The following is a 16302-nucleotide window of genomic DNA, read 5'->3' as shown; positions in this document are numbered from 1 at the left end:
CCCACAAGTGAGTGATAGGTAGAATACGTACTCGGCTAATGATATCCAAGGCTTATCGGTTCACCTGTCGTATGTCATTTTTACGGATTCGCGGGGATTTATGTAAATTTGTTTTGTCAGCGACCCGTCTTACTACACGGCAAATCTGCTGGCAATATTCAGAATATTGTTACTGACATTTTTCGAGCACTCTCTTTTGATACTTCATAGCGTTCGTGATAAATAGTGCTTAACATGCCATAGTGCCGTGTGATTGATTTATCGAGCTGGTTGTAAAGTAACACATCAACGTATTTAAATAATCTAATTCAATGACCGTTTTACGATCACGTACAAGTTTTACTGCTTAAATATATATATTTATAGTAGTTTTTTAAATAAACTTATGCAATACAACTTGATTTAATTTTAGTATTTGGGGATATAAATTCAATTACCTAATTTAAGTGATAGCGGATATTTTAACAATTTTCTTTAATCATAAAGTGGTCTAATATTGTAAGCATGAAATTTAGGTAATTGATAATAAGTTTAGAAATGTCTATTAATATTATAAGTCTTAATACAAGCTCCATTTACGCCTACTAGTGAAACGGCTTAATTTAGAACATAACGCGTCTCGACAATGGAGCATCTTCGCGAATTCAATGAGCGTGCACATGATTGGCTCTGATAGGGATAGAAGAGAATGGGACATTATGCCTTAGAGTTTCGCTTACATTGCGAACATATTCCAGCTAAATTGTTATCTATTTAATAATAAAGATCTTTAAGCGAATGGTGATTTAAAATACGAGTAAGTTTGAAATCGTGTATAAGTGAGATTTATGATATGAAGACTGAGTTCTTGATTTTATTATCATGACTTTGGATGTTGATTTATCGTTAGAACAAATTGTAAGCACTAAGTTTGTATAGATAAAATCAAACTATCACGCAGACATGTTTTTTTATATAGTTAATATTTTCGAACAAAAATTTACACAAATGGACTCAAAAAGAATTTTTATTTAAAAATATTAATTAATTTAATATTTTATTCAAAACATGTATTCAAATACTTAACACACCTTTAGTATTTTAATACATTTAACATTTCGATTTTGTGTCAACGCACGTATGTCATAATGCGGTAATTTATTCAACAAAACTTACCAACGAGTGTTCGTGTCATACGTTCTATTTGTTAACTGTGTGTTAACTGAACCCCGTCCAAACACTCGTATGTACAAAATTATATGCAACACGGTCGAAGTTTTTCATATCTTTCTAGTGCTTCATACATAACTAACAAATATTCAACTCGTCTAACGACTATCCTTACGTGTAATAGTTATTTTGTATCGAAAAATATTATGTCGTTTGTTATTCTTGTAGGTCTTCACGGGTTTCTAGTTCAAATCGGATCTCGCAACATCAATAAAATTGTATAACTATCGCAAATAGTTTCTTCTTCGTACTTAAATTACTTTGTAAGGGATTATGTGATGAATAACCTTTTAGGTCTGGATTTAGAATAATGATTGCAGTTTAGGAAATTGTAGTAAATTGCTGAGATCAAGGCAGATTAATCGTCTTCTCTAACGGTGTAGATTCTATTTGTTTTGTAAAATGTTAAAATAATTACATTATTATGATTTTAACTGGCAGCGGTTTATAGTTTTACTCGTATTTATCAACGTAAGAATTGGTTGTTTGTAATTATGACAACCTTGTATCATTGTTCTAACTCTGGAAAAACTTACATTAAAAAGACATTTTATCTTAAGTTGTTAGCAAAAATATAAAATGATAAAATTTCTCACAATTTGTTTTTCTTAAAATATTCAAATAATAATCATCGAAATAAATACTCAAGCCCTCTTTTTTGCATAAGTGTTAAAATTGTCACTTACATTTTTTTTTTTATATCGACAAACTCAAAATTTTGTTTTACACCCAATTAATTTTTGACTAGCTCGTTGGCACAGTTTGTAGTTTCTGATCCGCGTGTTGTTGGTTCGATTCCCGCCTGAGTCTGGGTGTAATATATGTGTGGTGTTTCGATGTGTATTTATCAAAAAAAAAAGTATTCAGCTATATCAGGCGGCTGTTACCTATAACAAGAATTAAGTCACTTACCATAGGAACAGACGACAGTTTGTGTATGTTATAAGATATATTTATTTATTATTTATAAACTAGTTTCTCGTTTATTGATGTGATGAATAGTGATTTATAGCTGTTAGGAGTATGTCACTACCGAGGATTTAGATACATATACCTACATGTAATTGATGTCTTCGTGGCTGAGCGGCATTAATCTGATTTGATACTCTGTCTGTAGTCGAGCGGAATTGCATTCGATACCATTGATATCGAGTGTTTCAAACAGAGGCTGGATTTGCTGTAATAATATTGATATATCTATCTCAATTTTTAAGTCACATGAATTGTTGCAATTGTTGGATTTATTAATCTATATATAAAAATAAAACGAAGTCTCCATAAATCTCAAAACATAAGTTCCAAGTTACTACGTGCACTCTATTAGACAATTCTTTTTTTGTAGTCATTATTGATTGGACAGTTTGTAAAAATAAAAATCATGCAAAAATATAGTTATACGTTCGTCAGTGTAGGTAAATTTTAAAATTCAATACCAAAAATCCAAATCATACTAAATTTATTTTGAAAGCAAAAGACTTTTTTTCATTACACATGTATTAGTTGATAATGACAGTCCTTAAATTACTTTTATCTGATACCGTAGTGAACTAACGTTGATAAAGTTGATTGTATTTCTACATTAGCGTCTGTTGTTTCGACAAATGTTACGTCTTGTGCCGTATCGTCCTGTTTTCTGTGTTGTACTCGTAAAGTTATGAATTAATCGTAACATATTTATCGCAGTTACATTAAGGTTAAATATAATAAAATTATTTTGTCATTATTTTTAATTTGTTATCGGTAATCACTATAGTGTGTGTGATAGTGACTGAGATTAAGTTCTATTTGGTCGTTGAATCTTGTTGTCAATTACATAGATTGCTTGTTGTGAATAAATGTACGTAGGTAAATCCTTCGAAATTATTCTGTGTAGCTTGTTATACACATTTTTTTTTTCTGTATAGTATTATACAATTTTTAATTTTAGTGTAGTTATTTTATGGCGCAATTACATACAAATACAACAAAATACAATTTTTAATTTTAGTGTAATTATTTAATGGCGCCGCGTTGGCGCAACGGTTACAGCCATGGATTGTACCTGTTGCGCTGGCGGTTGCGGCTTCGATCCCCGCACATGACAAACACTTGTATTGGCCATACAGGTGTTTGCCATGGTCTGGGTGTTTGTGCAGTCCTCGTGGGTCTCCCCACTGTGCCTCGGAGAGCACGTTAAGCCTTCGGTCCCGGTTGTTATCATGTATACCTGATAGCGATCGTTACTCATAGTAGGGAATATAACCCGCATTCTAGCAGAAGAAGTATTTTCAGAAAATAATTCAAAATAGACATAAATATTTCAAGGTTTTATACTACTTATCGATAACATCAGATAATTGATTCAAGATAAATTTTGCAGACTTTATCAGATTGTAATCAGTTTGGTGTAATTAATTGTAATTCAAAAAAAAAAAAAAAAAATCTTAGCTTTGTGGTATTTTATTTAATGTCACGCGGTTGAATTCACAGGATAGAGCCATCTTAATGTTCATTACGACAGTCATAAAGTGCATAATGCAGTTAGTCACGATGTGGTTTTCTGACAATTGTTTTGTTTGTACTGCGTTGAGTGAGTCTGGGATGTCGAGTATAAGGCCTTGTGCAGACTGAGCTTTCCCTGTTTATGTTTGACTGCTCTGTTATGTAACCGTGTTTATGTATATGTAATAACATAATATATACAAGCGTGTACTTTGTCATACTTTTTATGTTTCACGTAAAATGGATACGCATATTTAACATGCTTATTTCATGCGCGTTTATAAGCGTGGTTGTAGATACACACACACACACACACACACATTTATGCTCATAATACGTGCGCATATTTAGTATAGCTTATGTTTTTTTTTTTTTTTAATATATAGACTAGCGCTTGACTGCGATCTCACCTGAAGTCAAGTGAAGATGCAGCCTAAGGTGGTGCGCGCTTGCCTAGAAGATGCCTATTCACTCTTGATTTAAAGATACCCAAGTTATAGTTCGTTGGAAAAACGGAAGCCGGAAGGGCATTCCAAATTTTTGCGGGGCGTATTAGGAACGAGGAAGCAAATCGTTTAGTGCGAGATCGTGGGATTTCAACCACATAGCGGTGCAGATTCATGCGATGCCTTGCGGTTCGGTGGTAGAAAGGTGATGGTGGAACCAAATTGTATAGTTCTAGAGCACACTCTCCGAAATATAACCTGTAAAATACCGACAAACAGGCAACCTTGCGCCGATGTTCGAGACTTTGAAGTCTAGAGCGAACCAGCGATTTGTCACCGATGAGTCTTCTGGCGCGTCGATCCACAGAATCCAAAGCAGCGAGCTGGTACTTGGCAGAGCCATCCCATAAGTGGCTGCAGTACTCCATACACGATCGAACTTGTGCTTGGTAGAGAGTAAGAAGCTGTTCCGGTGTGAAGTACTGCCTGACTTTATTGAGGATACCAAGTTTCTTACCAGCAATTTTTGCCTTGGATTCTATGCATTGTCCGAAGTTCATATTAGACGAAATATTTATGCCTAGAAGATCAATACTATCGGTGATCGGAACAGATACACCCCGGAAAGTTGGGGCTAATGGGAATGGACTCCGTTTAGCAGTGAAAAGACACGCTTGTGTTTTGGAAGCATTAAATTTGACTAGGTTGGCGTCACCCCAATCGGATACCTCTTTCAAAGCCAAATTCATGCGTTCAACCAGGGCCTCTTTATGCTCATGAGTTTCAGCCCCACCAGCTCGGGGACCGGACACGTATCTCTCCGTTACAGTGCTGTCATCCGCGTATCCAAAGATACCGGGCCTGAGGAGGTCATTTATGTGAATCAAGAAGAGGGTTGCAGAGAGAACTGATCCCTGAGGGACACCGGCATTAACCGCCATCAACTCAGACGAGGAGCCATCTAAGACCACCCGAAATGATCGTCCACTCAGGAAATCTGATATCCAGTCACACAAGCTCGGGGGTATTCCGTAAGCTGAAAGCTTGCTCAATAGGCTCTCATGCCAGACCCGGTCAAATGCCTTCGATACATCAAGCGAGACAGCTAGCGCTTCTCCGTGCTTGTCCACGGCTTCGCCCCAGATGTGCGAGGCGTACACTAAAAGATCCCCCGTGGACCTGTTACGGCGGAAACCGTATTGCTGGTCCGATAGGAGGTCATTCAACTCGAGGTATGCTAGGAGCTTTTCATTCAGTATATGCTCCAAACTTTTACACAGTATGGAGGTGATCGCGATAGGTCTATAGTTAGCCGGGTCGGCACGACTACCTTTTTTAGGTACAGGTTGTACGTTGGCAATCTTCCATGCTTTAGGAACTTGAGCGGATTTTAGAGAGAGGCGGTACAAGCGCGTGAGAATAGGAGACAACTCAGGAGCACAGTGTTTAAGTACTCTTGCTGGTATCCCGTCAGGACCACTAGCCTTATTCACGTCCAAGTTACGGAGTACTCTCAAAACCTCAGTTTGGCGAATGCGTAGTTCTGACATAACAGAGTCGCAAGGTGGATGTCTGGGCGGTGAGGCACTACCTGCATCAAGGAGCGAATTTTCTGCAAACAGATTCGCTAAAAGGTTAGCCTTGTCTGTCGCAGTAAAGGCCAGCGATCCATCTGGTTTAAGCAGAGGAGGCAGCGAGGGACGGCAGAAGCTCATTTCAACCGACTTAGAGAGTGACCAAAATGCTCTACTACCGCGCGGATGGGAAGCTAGTTGGGCTCCGATGCGTTTAATACGGTTGAAACGAGCTTTTTTAAGAACCCTTTTGTAGGACTTGGCAGCAGAGTTGAACGCTCTCTTCCTCGTAGTTATGTCCGGAAATTTAAGGGTACGGGCTTCAGCCCACGCTGCAAACGCTGAGTCCTTACGGGCTGCAGCTTCGGCACATTCTGCATTATACCACCTAGGGATCTTGCCATCTAGTGATACATCAGCAAATGGAATGAAGTACTCCATCCCCTGACGTATCACTTCCGATATTTCTTGTTCGCAACTCGACGGATCACTGGAAGAGAAGCAAGTCCGCCGCCAAGGGTAGGATGCAAAAAAGTGTCGCATCTCATCCCAATCTGCCGACTTATATCGCCACACACGTCTGGTTCCGGTAGGACCTGTATCCAGAGGGTGAAAGTTAGATACTGACTTTACCACACAGTGATCAGATGTGCCCAGGGGAGCTGCAACTGATACCGAGGACCGGTCGGGGTCAGTTGTCAACAGAAGGTCCAAACAATTAGGTGTATGGCCGTCAACGTCGGGTACTCGTGTTGCTTCATGGACTAGCTGGGTAAGATCTGGCGACAGAGCAAATTTGAGCGCCTCTCTCCCGGCGTGGTCGGTATTCTGGTATGGGAACAGCCAGTCCTGGTGGTGAGCGTTAAAATCCCCCAGAAATACCATTTGGGCAGCTGGATACCGACGTTGGACCATGTCAGCCGTCTCACTGAGATAGTCGAACATCCGAGTCGTCTCCCGATCACCACTGTGCGACCGATAGGTACAGGCATACACAACCTGCTCCATGCCCGTATCCAATAAACACCACATGATGGAAAGGTTAGGCATCTCTAAGTTACGTAGACGCCGGCAGCAAACATCATCACGAGCAAACATACAGACTCCAGCGTATTATGTACGTGTATATTAAAAAGCGCAGTGTGTACACAGTTTAAAAAAGCACGCGTATCGCTTCTTTTGCTACACAACCATAATGCTGTGGCAATTGTAATTTAACCAGAGCATTATCAAAGCTAGTGGGTGTGAAGAGATAAACGTATCCCGTGTACGGTTTGTTTAACTAAATCATTCGGAGTTCCTTTTTCAGATATTGAAATTGTTTAGAAGGAACATATTTGAAGGCATTTGTAGTAATCTATAAATAAGTAAAAATAACTTTATTTCATAATTGTGACAAAGAATCTTAATTAGTGAAATTACATGTATTATTATTATTTTTTTAATTGCCTGAAATTTTATTTGACTTCTTGTCCTATTTAGGTTATTACAATAACCTGTGCTTAGGATAATCAGTCCGAAAGCCGTATTTATTCCGAATTAGAAATTATGTTTTATAATTAAGATTAAATTAAAAAAAAAACGGCGTCAGTGGAGTGATGCTTTTTTTAAATAAAAATCAAATGTCACGTAGAAAAAAAAAACAGTTTGACCAATAATATTTTACATTTTATTTTAAACGGATTTGTATGTTTAATTTTTTTTTTCATGCTAATCAGGATATACCTAACTATTTTTTAATATCATTGTAAAACATTGTAAAAACGTTTCGATATTAATCTTGCTCTGTAACACCGGACGATGGTTAAATTGAAACAATTGTTTACAAATGAAAATTTGTACTTGTTACTTCACTACACAATGTTACAGCTTCCAACTTTTAAATGTAAATGTTTTTACTCAAATGCTTCTTTACCCTTTATGATTAGTTTTGCTACATCATCAAACATCATAATGACACTATAGTTTTAAAGTGGAATTTTTTTGTTTACTGATTAATTTTATGTGTCACTTACTCGCCTTGATGTTTCAATAAAATAGTAAAAGAAAATAGTTAAATTGTCATTCACCAATAGTTACAACTTAATTGTGCAATTTTATGAGTTCAAATTGTAATCTAGCTAAATACAACTTATGAAATGGTTCCTAAACTTGTATTAAAGTATTTCAACATTACTCTATCCTTTCAGAAAATTGAGTTTTCGAATAATAAATTGCATTTTAATTGCTGAGACTCCGCAATCTCTATTTGAACAATTATGGGCCGACATAACGTTAGTTAGTCGAGATAAACATTTGAATTACCGAGATCAAAGTGATTTCACATGACGCCTTCGGAGTTCAGACAAATTAAATTAAACGTTGACTTAATCTTAAAACACTTCTTAAACCCTAACGCTTTTAATGTTATTATGTCATTTCCTGTCTGTACTATCTTTTTTTTAACTTGTTGCAGGTAATGGAACACGTATAAATATGTTGTGGAGAATAAATTCTTAAATACTTTATAGTAACTTTCAAATTAATTTTTCCATGCGCAAGGTAAGTAAGTATAATGAGTTGATTTATAGATTTTTAGTCTAAAATTACTTGAGTTCTTGGAAGCATTCCAAAGTTAGCTCAGGCTGTACCTAAGCGAAACTCGTGTGCCGAGAAATTATCTCTAACCGCTTCTACTTAAATAAAATTTACCACAAAAACGTCTAACACAGATAGGAGCGGATCTCTTAAAATATATAATTCGGCTCTTTCAAAAGGTATTTTTTTAAATATACACCTATTTGGAAATTATAAGTACGGAAGATTATTTCTGTTAAAAGTATATTTTAATCAAGCATCCGATGAGGAAATTCTCAAGCCGTATAGAATGAAAATCTAATATTCAACTCAGAATTGTCCCGCTTAGATTTTAATTGGAACCGAGTGAATTGGGTGGCGAATGCCAGTATTGTCCCGATTCAATGCCAACAATTTGCACCTAATGCCTTTCAATTTACAGGAAATTTACGTTGATCAAGATTTGCTCGTAAGGTATACAACCTGGAAACTAATGTCATTCTAGGAAATTTGGTTAAAATTATTTTTAAATGAAGCGAGTTATTTGAAAATTGTTCAAAGTTGTGTTACCTACATAATAGTTGTTTATTTTTATTATTTAAAATGGTATAAAAATGACTAAATTCAATTAGCTAGTCTGAGTCTAAGATACGAAGTAGACGTTATCTTTACCCATTTGCTTAATGCATAGAAATTTAAAAATTTAAATAAAGATTCGCGAAGTCGCGAAAAGGTTGGCTGGAAAAATTTTAGCCAAGCTATAGGTATTAAATTTGGTTACTGCCATTTAAACCAGACTTTTAGCAGGCAACCTTAGGTCATCGTATTCGCAATGAAACAACGCTCACTTTGATGTAAGATTAATTTATTAAACGCGTACGTGAAAGTAACTAGAACAATATATATTAATATACCTGTTTATACATGCCACCCACTAGTAACGCAGGAAAATAATAGACAACCCTAAGTTTGCTTTTTTTACAGGCTTCATCCTGGCGGTAGGTATTAATTTTATTCTTTAAACTCCTAGGTGCAATTTTACATATATATTTTTTCGATTTTGAAACAAATATAGTATGGATTTTTATTTTAAGATACTAAAATAAATATAAAATAATTTTCATTCATTACGCAAATGGGTGAAGTTAGTATGGTGATGGGAGTAGGGGAAGGTGACAGATAAGTTTTCAAAATATGAAGTGAAAAAATTTGTAGATTAAACAAAAAAGCGCGAATTAAAAAATGCACGGGCTTAAACAATACTTCTGGAATTTTTTGCACTATCTAAATAAGCAAGGCGTAAGTTCAAAGAAAGGAAATATAAATCTTTAAAGAAGTACTTTCTACTACACAGAAAAAGTAAGATTCTATAAATTTGAGGGAGGTACGATGTTTTTTTTTGGTTTAATTGAATTGTTAAATTTGAAAACAATCGTATTACGTTTTTGCACGAGAAAAACGATCATAGCGCGTCTCCTCACATGACAACCTTAACGGTAACCGACGCCTTACGATCGGTCAAAGTCACGCTAAAGTTACTTGTCATTGTTACTTAAGATGTTTTGTATAATGTCTGTCAATGTTAAAATTATGTTTAAATGGACTACTCAGATTCTGAAAGATACATTTTTATTGCACCGAATGCATCTATTTAGTATTTTTTTTTTTAAATTGATAAAAGGTCGTTTGGTTTCATAAAATATAGATATTTGATCTTGATCGAAGTTAACAATATTTCAAGCGTTTTCAACAACGCAGTTGTCAACGTAACAAGTTTTTCCAATGTAGCCGATTTAGTATTTTGAGCTTTCATACTTATATCTGAAATCATAAAAATAATAAAGAAATTAATTAGCAGAAATATATATTTGTATTATTTATTGCAATTAGGATCATTAAGTCAGAAAATGAAGCATGATTATTATTAACCATCTCAATCTGTCTCGTCTGTTCACTTTAAAAAACAATTTATTACAAAGTAAAGTGAGAAATTAGAATACATGTCTAAAAATAACTTAAGTAAAAATAAAAAGTATTAGTGTCTTTATCAAAATGACGACTAATAAAAGTATAATAAATATCCCATAAAAATTACTTTTACATGGGCATCCATTAAATTGATGGTCAAAATAAAAATGAATCTTTGTTTAATCGAATAGTCATTTTACTTTTTAGGGTTCCTTCCACTTTGTGTAGTCTTTCACTAACTTTTTTACAATATGTTACTAAGGCCGCTATAACTATTCTAAAAGCCATTTAAACGCGATTTTTATTATTTGTCACTGTGAACCGTGTAGGTGACATTCGATGTTTGAACAGAATGAGTGTGCACAAGTGTGGTGTCTGACTTGTATTAATTTGTACTATGTTATTATTCACGCAGTGCTTTGCTCATTAAAACGGACCATTGACTGCGGTATCCTGATTAGTATTAACATATGCTAATGATCATTGTACCTTTTCGCATTGATTCAGTTTAGTGGTATTTACAAACTGTCTGCTTGATAACATTTTAAGGCTTAATATAATAATGGCTTTTGTTTCTTTTATAATTTTGTACGTAATGTAATTCATATCTTGATGAATTGTTTACTGTCGATTCTTCGCTAAAGAAACTGTCTTAAGGAGTGGTTTTAGGCGGTGTGTAATAGAGAAGCTACAGTTTTAGGCGTAATTAATCCTCATTTTTTTATAATATAGCTAGATAGGTATATCAATAGATATGAAAAAAAAACATATTTTTTTTATTTTAATATCAAAAATCCGTTCCAACGGGGATCGAACCTGCATCTCCGACTCACCGTGTCGGCGCTTTTGGCAGTTAAGCTATGAATCGATGTACCTCTACTAGGTCGAAATTTTTGATATGATGATTTAATATTCGGTTCTAAGCGATAAGCGGCATTATAAGTGATAAGCGCCCTAAGAGATATTAAAAATGTTTCGAATTCCCTCACGTGTGGGTAAAATACAAAAATAAATAATACGAAATATGTTTTTGTATCGTTGTATTGTATTTTTCCTTATCTATACTCTACAAACATTATCTAAGCAGTCGTGTACAATGTAATAAATGTATAAATTGATAGTTTGTATAGTTCTTCATTCAACAATTGCCACTTGATCTTCTAGCATTTACGGTACCTAACAACCCAATTATTAGTAACACGAGTAGCCCCGACTACCATCTGCATAGACATACTGAGGCCGTCTTATCAAAATGTACTGTGTGAGTATGTATGTAATTGTTTTATGAGCGAGATTAATTTAAACAGAATCCTTGATTGTTATATCAAACGTTTGTTTATGTTTGGCTCATTCCAAACAACGACATGTGACATTGTTTATATATATGTATGTAATATCTTAGTAAAATATTTTTAATGTCGATATTATTGATAAAGTAATTTTTAAATTTTATTAAATCTATAATACGAGTTGGGTACTTCGATTTTAATTTGTTCAGGTCAAGTAAAGTCTATAATTTGAATATAATTTGAAGGCAATTAAAAGATATTCTAGAACGAAAATATACTTAAAAAAATATTTGACCATTTCATAAATAAATAAATAAATTCTGAAGATATCCTTTTTTATAATCATTTTACAATATAATCACACATGTGAAAATAAAATTCAAATTAAGAATTAATCGATGTGGCTTACGTAACATCTTTCCAACTGTGATAAATATCGAATGGATGACTAACTTGTTTTATAAATACTTTTTATTGTCATATGGTTTTTATCTTATTTATCTTACGTACAAATAAAATGTGTAAAAATATAAACCCAGGAAGAGCGTTTTTTAATTAAACTAAGCGCTCATGTTATAATTTAATAATAATGTTATTACTGCGCTTTAACCCTTAACCGGAATCGCTAAATTGTTCTACGTTACTGGAATCTTGGGTCCAAATGGACCCTTTAATTAAAATCCAAGCTATTATTTAATACAGAAGAAATTATCACTTAGATGGGTTATAAATACATTAAAACAATTGTTATGTAAGATATAAATGAACTTTTATTCATTTACATCATGGAATTATATATTTTTTTTCACTTTTAATCTTAGGTTCTACATTTGGTCATTTTTACCTGGTCTTCTTTTTGGCCATATCAAAAAATAATAAAAACAAAAAAGATTTAAAATTTTACAATAGTTTAGAGTTCTACGTATCTTTACGTTAACAAAAATATAAATTCTTTGTGAGATCAACTGAAAATAAAAAAAATGACAACCTATTCTAAAACCGTAAAATTGTTATCAGTCTTTTACTTATTCTATGTAAGGCACTTGCTATACAAAAAATTTTTTGTACCTGAAGCTTACATATAAATTTGCAGCATCTACCACACTTTTGCGATTGTTTGTTTTCAATCTTTGGACCACATAAATAGCATCTTCCTCTCTTTCGTGACCCACTTTGAGTGGAAGTTTCTTGTTGTGTATCATTTTGCGGTACATCAACAGCTGGCCCCAGGAAATTATCAATTATGTTCTTCAGATCCATTGAAAATGAAGAATAAACTGCTCTTCTTTCTTGTTGTTCGTTGTTGTTTATCACGAGCTGGACCAACGATCCCAGGTAGGTCAGTAATAATGTTGTGACTTCTGATTCTGGAGCTACTAGGCGATGTCTTAGACCACTTAAACCTATTTTTGCCTCTATAGTAAGTTTTAGATGACAGTGCATTACCTTCTCCTTTACTTTCATCTTCGACATTATCGTCAGATGAATAGTCACTTGATTGAAAAGTGGCTTCATGTTTCGAATTTTCATTGTCACTTATGTTTTCTTCGTCACAAGGTTCGAAATCACTCAAAGGTTCTGGTTCTGTATCATTTTCATCCAACAATAGCTCCTGGATATCGTTTTCGCTAAGACTACGCGCCATTATTTCAGAATTGTGTCAAAATAATTTAAAATATATATATACACATTTGAAAAAAAAAAACGTACCTGGAATCGTGGGTCCAATTGGACCCAACGACGGCTCGTACTTACACTTCCAGTAATTTCAAAACGCCACGCATCCGGCACCCGTCGCAACAAGCGACGTAATGACATTACGTTGGCGCGCAAAAGTGTTGATGTTCGCGTTTTGAAATTAAACGATTTTTTTGTCGTTGTCGGGTTAAAATGGACCCACGATTCCGGTTAAGGGTTAACGATCTCGTCAACAATTTTTATATTTCACTCATACCATGTCGTATATACGAGTATATAGATATGTCAGAGTTTATAGTTATACAGGAGTATGTATGTCTGTGTCTATTTCTTGTTAAATCATCAGCTGATTATGTAGCTTGCTATGAATGAATTAAAAAAATATCTCAGTTAAATTTTGATAACGAGTGATGAGTTCACCGCTATATAAATAAACGTGTATCAACCTATTTATATTTTGTGATATTTCCTCTAAATATACAGTTCACATATCACTGTTACGAAGCCTCAATACTATTCTCTGTTTCCTTCCTCTTAAAATCTTTAACACAATTCCGTTCGTACCAATTTATCTTACCGATTCCTACTAAACCGGAATTTCCCATTTATGTTACTGTCAGTAGTTAACTTCGATTATCTGTAACCGCTGTCACTATATACGACGCAAATTGCGAGTCTATAAATTTCACACGATCTGCGAACATAGAGCTCCTACCACAATCCCCAGGCGTTTGGCGTCCGACCAATAACATCAACGGCGACCGCACATGGCATAATAATGCCATTTGGTAAGGAACGTATTCAGTATTATCAATATGGCCTCGGATGAGAGCCATCGGTTTCGCCAATCGTTTCCAATAATTGCGCACTTACGGCGAGTTGGCCGGCGAACTTGATGCGGGTGTTGTAATTTGTAATCGGTAGCTTCTGAACTGTGCATGCAATCTACGGTCATTTCTTGTCGAGTCGTGACGGCTTTAACTCCAGTAATGTCTCATCTTACGTGGCTTTAATATCCGGTTCGGTATTTTTTTTTACCGCTTGGTGGGATAACTGACCTGAAAATCTTCAGGTTTAAACTAAGTTTGTATGTTAGTATTGAGACCAATTTATTCCTATTAGTACGTTCCCACTTGACTGTCTATCTACCTGTCTAGTGTATTCTTGATAAGACTTAATGCTTCTCTTTTTTATACTTCATGTTCTACTATTATCGTTAGTTCATCGTTAAAAAAGAAGGTAATTTATTACGACATGATGAATGAGCGTTCACAGTAAATACAATTAGCGATGATCCAAGACAACACTCCCACGGCTCGGTATTATAATAGTTAGGTAATTCTATCTTGAGACTTGTTCCGAGCCTTCTGTTTGATTAGACCTTATATTATTCAACAGTTATGTTGTTATACTAGTTGATTCGGTCTAATTATAATTTTATATTATGCACCTAAAATAATTTTAGTCGTGTATTTATATCAAAATTAGTTCTAAACGTATAATGTTATCTGAACTATACATTGAAGGGAAGGGTAGAAAAAATGCGAGAGTTCTGTGTAAAAATATATCACAGGTGTCTCAACTTTACTTGGTGAGTTTTGTGAGACATTGGCTGACGGAACGAGACCAATTGGTCAATTGTATTCTAAATCGGTTTTTTTCTTTGGTTCGGCGATCGAGAAAGATATTTCTGAGCTGGAATAGGCCTAATTTTAAATGACGACGATGAATCACTAAGCAGTTTGCTACAACCCTTTTGTGAATTTTCTGGTAAAAAAAAAATCTCATTATTCTACAGGTTTAGAGTATATTTATCTTGGTATGCTCGATTTTTCAAAACTTTGAAGCAAATATCAGTTCAAACCAATATTTGCGTTGAAATATAAGCAATTACCACCTACGTCTGCCGAATTCAGTATACTTGACATTGGTAACGCACTGCTAAGCGTAAAATCTAAGACGAAAATTTAGTTGTACTATATCTCATAAGACTGCGCGTAAACAGATACGCTAGACCGCAATATTGCTTAACATATTTAATACAACAATCGCTATGGTGTAGTGTTGCACGTTATCGCTTAAAACATCTACGGTTTTCGGGTTGGATTCCTACTCGGGATGGATATTTGTATTTGTAGAAATATTTCTTACCGGTTTTGGATATCTGTTCTTGTGGTTGTTATCATAAATATGTACCTGAGCGCGATCGTTACTCATAATAGGGAACGTATCCTGCAACCCGCGGTGGAGCAGCGTGGTAGATTACGCTTCAAGCATTCTACATGGAGAAAGAGGCCAATGACCAGCACCGCCATTTAATAGGCTGAATAATGCTTAATACCTTCGCGTAACGTAATAAACCTATAGTGGTAATGTCGACATTATATAATTTAATAATTCAACCAGTTGTCATCATTTTTTCGTTACATACCTAATAAAATGCTTATAACCACTACAACCTGTTATAAAATAAAACATAAATATTAAGTAGATTACACAATAAAACTACAAATACAAATCGACATAATTGTGTTTGCTCGCAAACGAACAAAAACCGACTTCAATTACATCGACGAGTAATACAACGTAGATTGACGAAAAAATAGTCAAGTAACTTCTAAATTTATATGTGACTACATGATAAACATCAGATTTCGATTAAATAAAAAATTATCAAAATCGGTAACACCCAGTAAAAAGTTATTGCGGATTTTCAAGAGTTTCCCTCGATTTCTCTGGGATCCCATAAACATCAGATTTCGATTAAATTAAAAATTATCAAAATCGGTAACACCCAGTAAAAAGTTATAGCGGATTTTCAAGAGTTTCCCTCGATTTCTCTGGGATCCCATCATCAGATCCTGGTTTCCTTATTATGGTACCAAAACTAGATATGCCCTTTCCAACAAAAAAAGAATTATCAAAATCGGTACATCCAGTAGAAAGTTATGCGGTATAATATAACGTAGGTCGACTAAAAAAGCGTCAACTAAAAACGCATTATTAGATATAACTCGAAAAGCAGTTGTTAGATCTCAAATAAATTTAAATGGGACCAAATGACACACACAACCTTTCGAT

The 16302-nt window shown here is 34.7% G+C and overlaps 2 protein-coding genes across 2 annotated transcripts in view; one reads left to right on the top strand and one right to left on the bottom strand.

Annotated features, from left to right (window-relative positions):
* Positions 1-16302, top strand: part of LOC123656359 (putative polypeptide N-acetylgalactosaminyltransferase 9) — a 144483-nt gene that overhangs the window by 64214 nt on the left and 63967 nt on the right. The window lies entirely within an intron of this gene.
* Positions 2264-6760, bottom strand: LOC123656148. The gene is made up of 2 exons (XM_045591856.1): positions 5621-6760; positions 2264-2386 (listed from the first exon to the last, which is right to left on the bottom strand). Exons 1-2 carry the CDS (start codon positions 6758-6760, stop codon positions 2264-2266), a joined length of 1263 nt encoding a protein of 420 aa, XP_045447812.1.

The sequence above is a fragment of the Melitaea cinxia genome, chromosome 9, assembly GCF_905220565.1.
Source record: "Melitaea cinxia chromosome 9, ilMelCinx1.1, whole genome shotgun sequence".
Classification (NCBI taxonomy): Eukaryota; Metazoa; Arthropoda; class Insecta; order Lepidoptera; family Nymphalidae; genus Melitaea; species Melitaea cinxia.
Note: the sequence above shows the minus strand (reverse complement) of the source record. Positions and strands in the feature narration are given on the sequence as shown.

What these genes read in the sequence shown, in the direction of transcription:
- LOC123656148 (XM_045591856.1), bottom strand. Translation starts at nt 6,760, where the DNA reads ATGCCTAACCTTTCCATCATGTGGTGTTTATTGGATACGGGCATGGAG. An exon ending in GTAACTTGGACGTGAATAAG is followed by an intron (nt 2,387 to 5,620) that starts GCTAGTGGTCCT and finishes ATATTATTACAG; the next exon opens with CAAATCCAGCCTCTGTTTGA.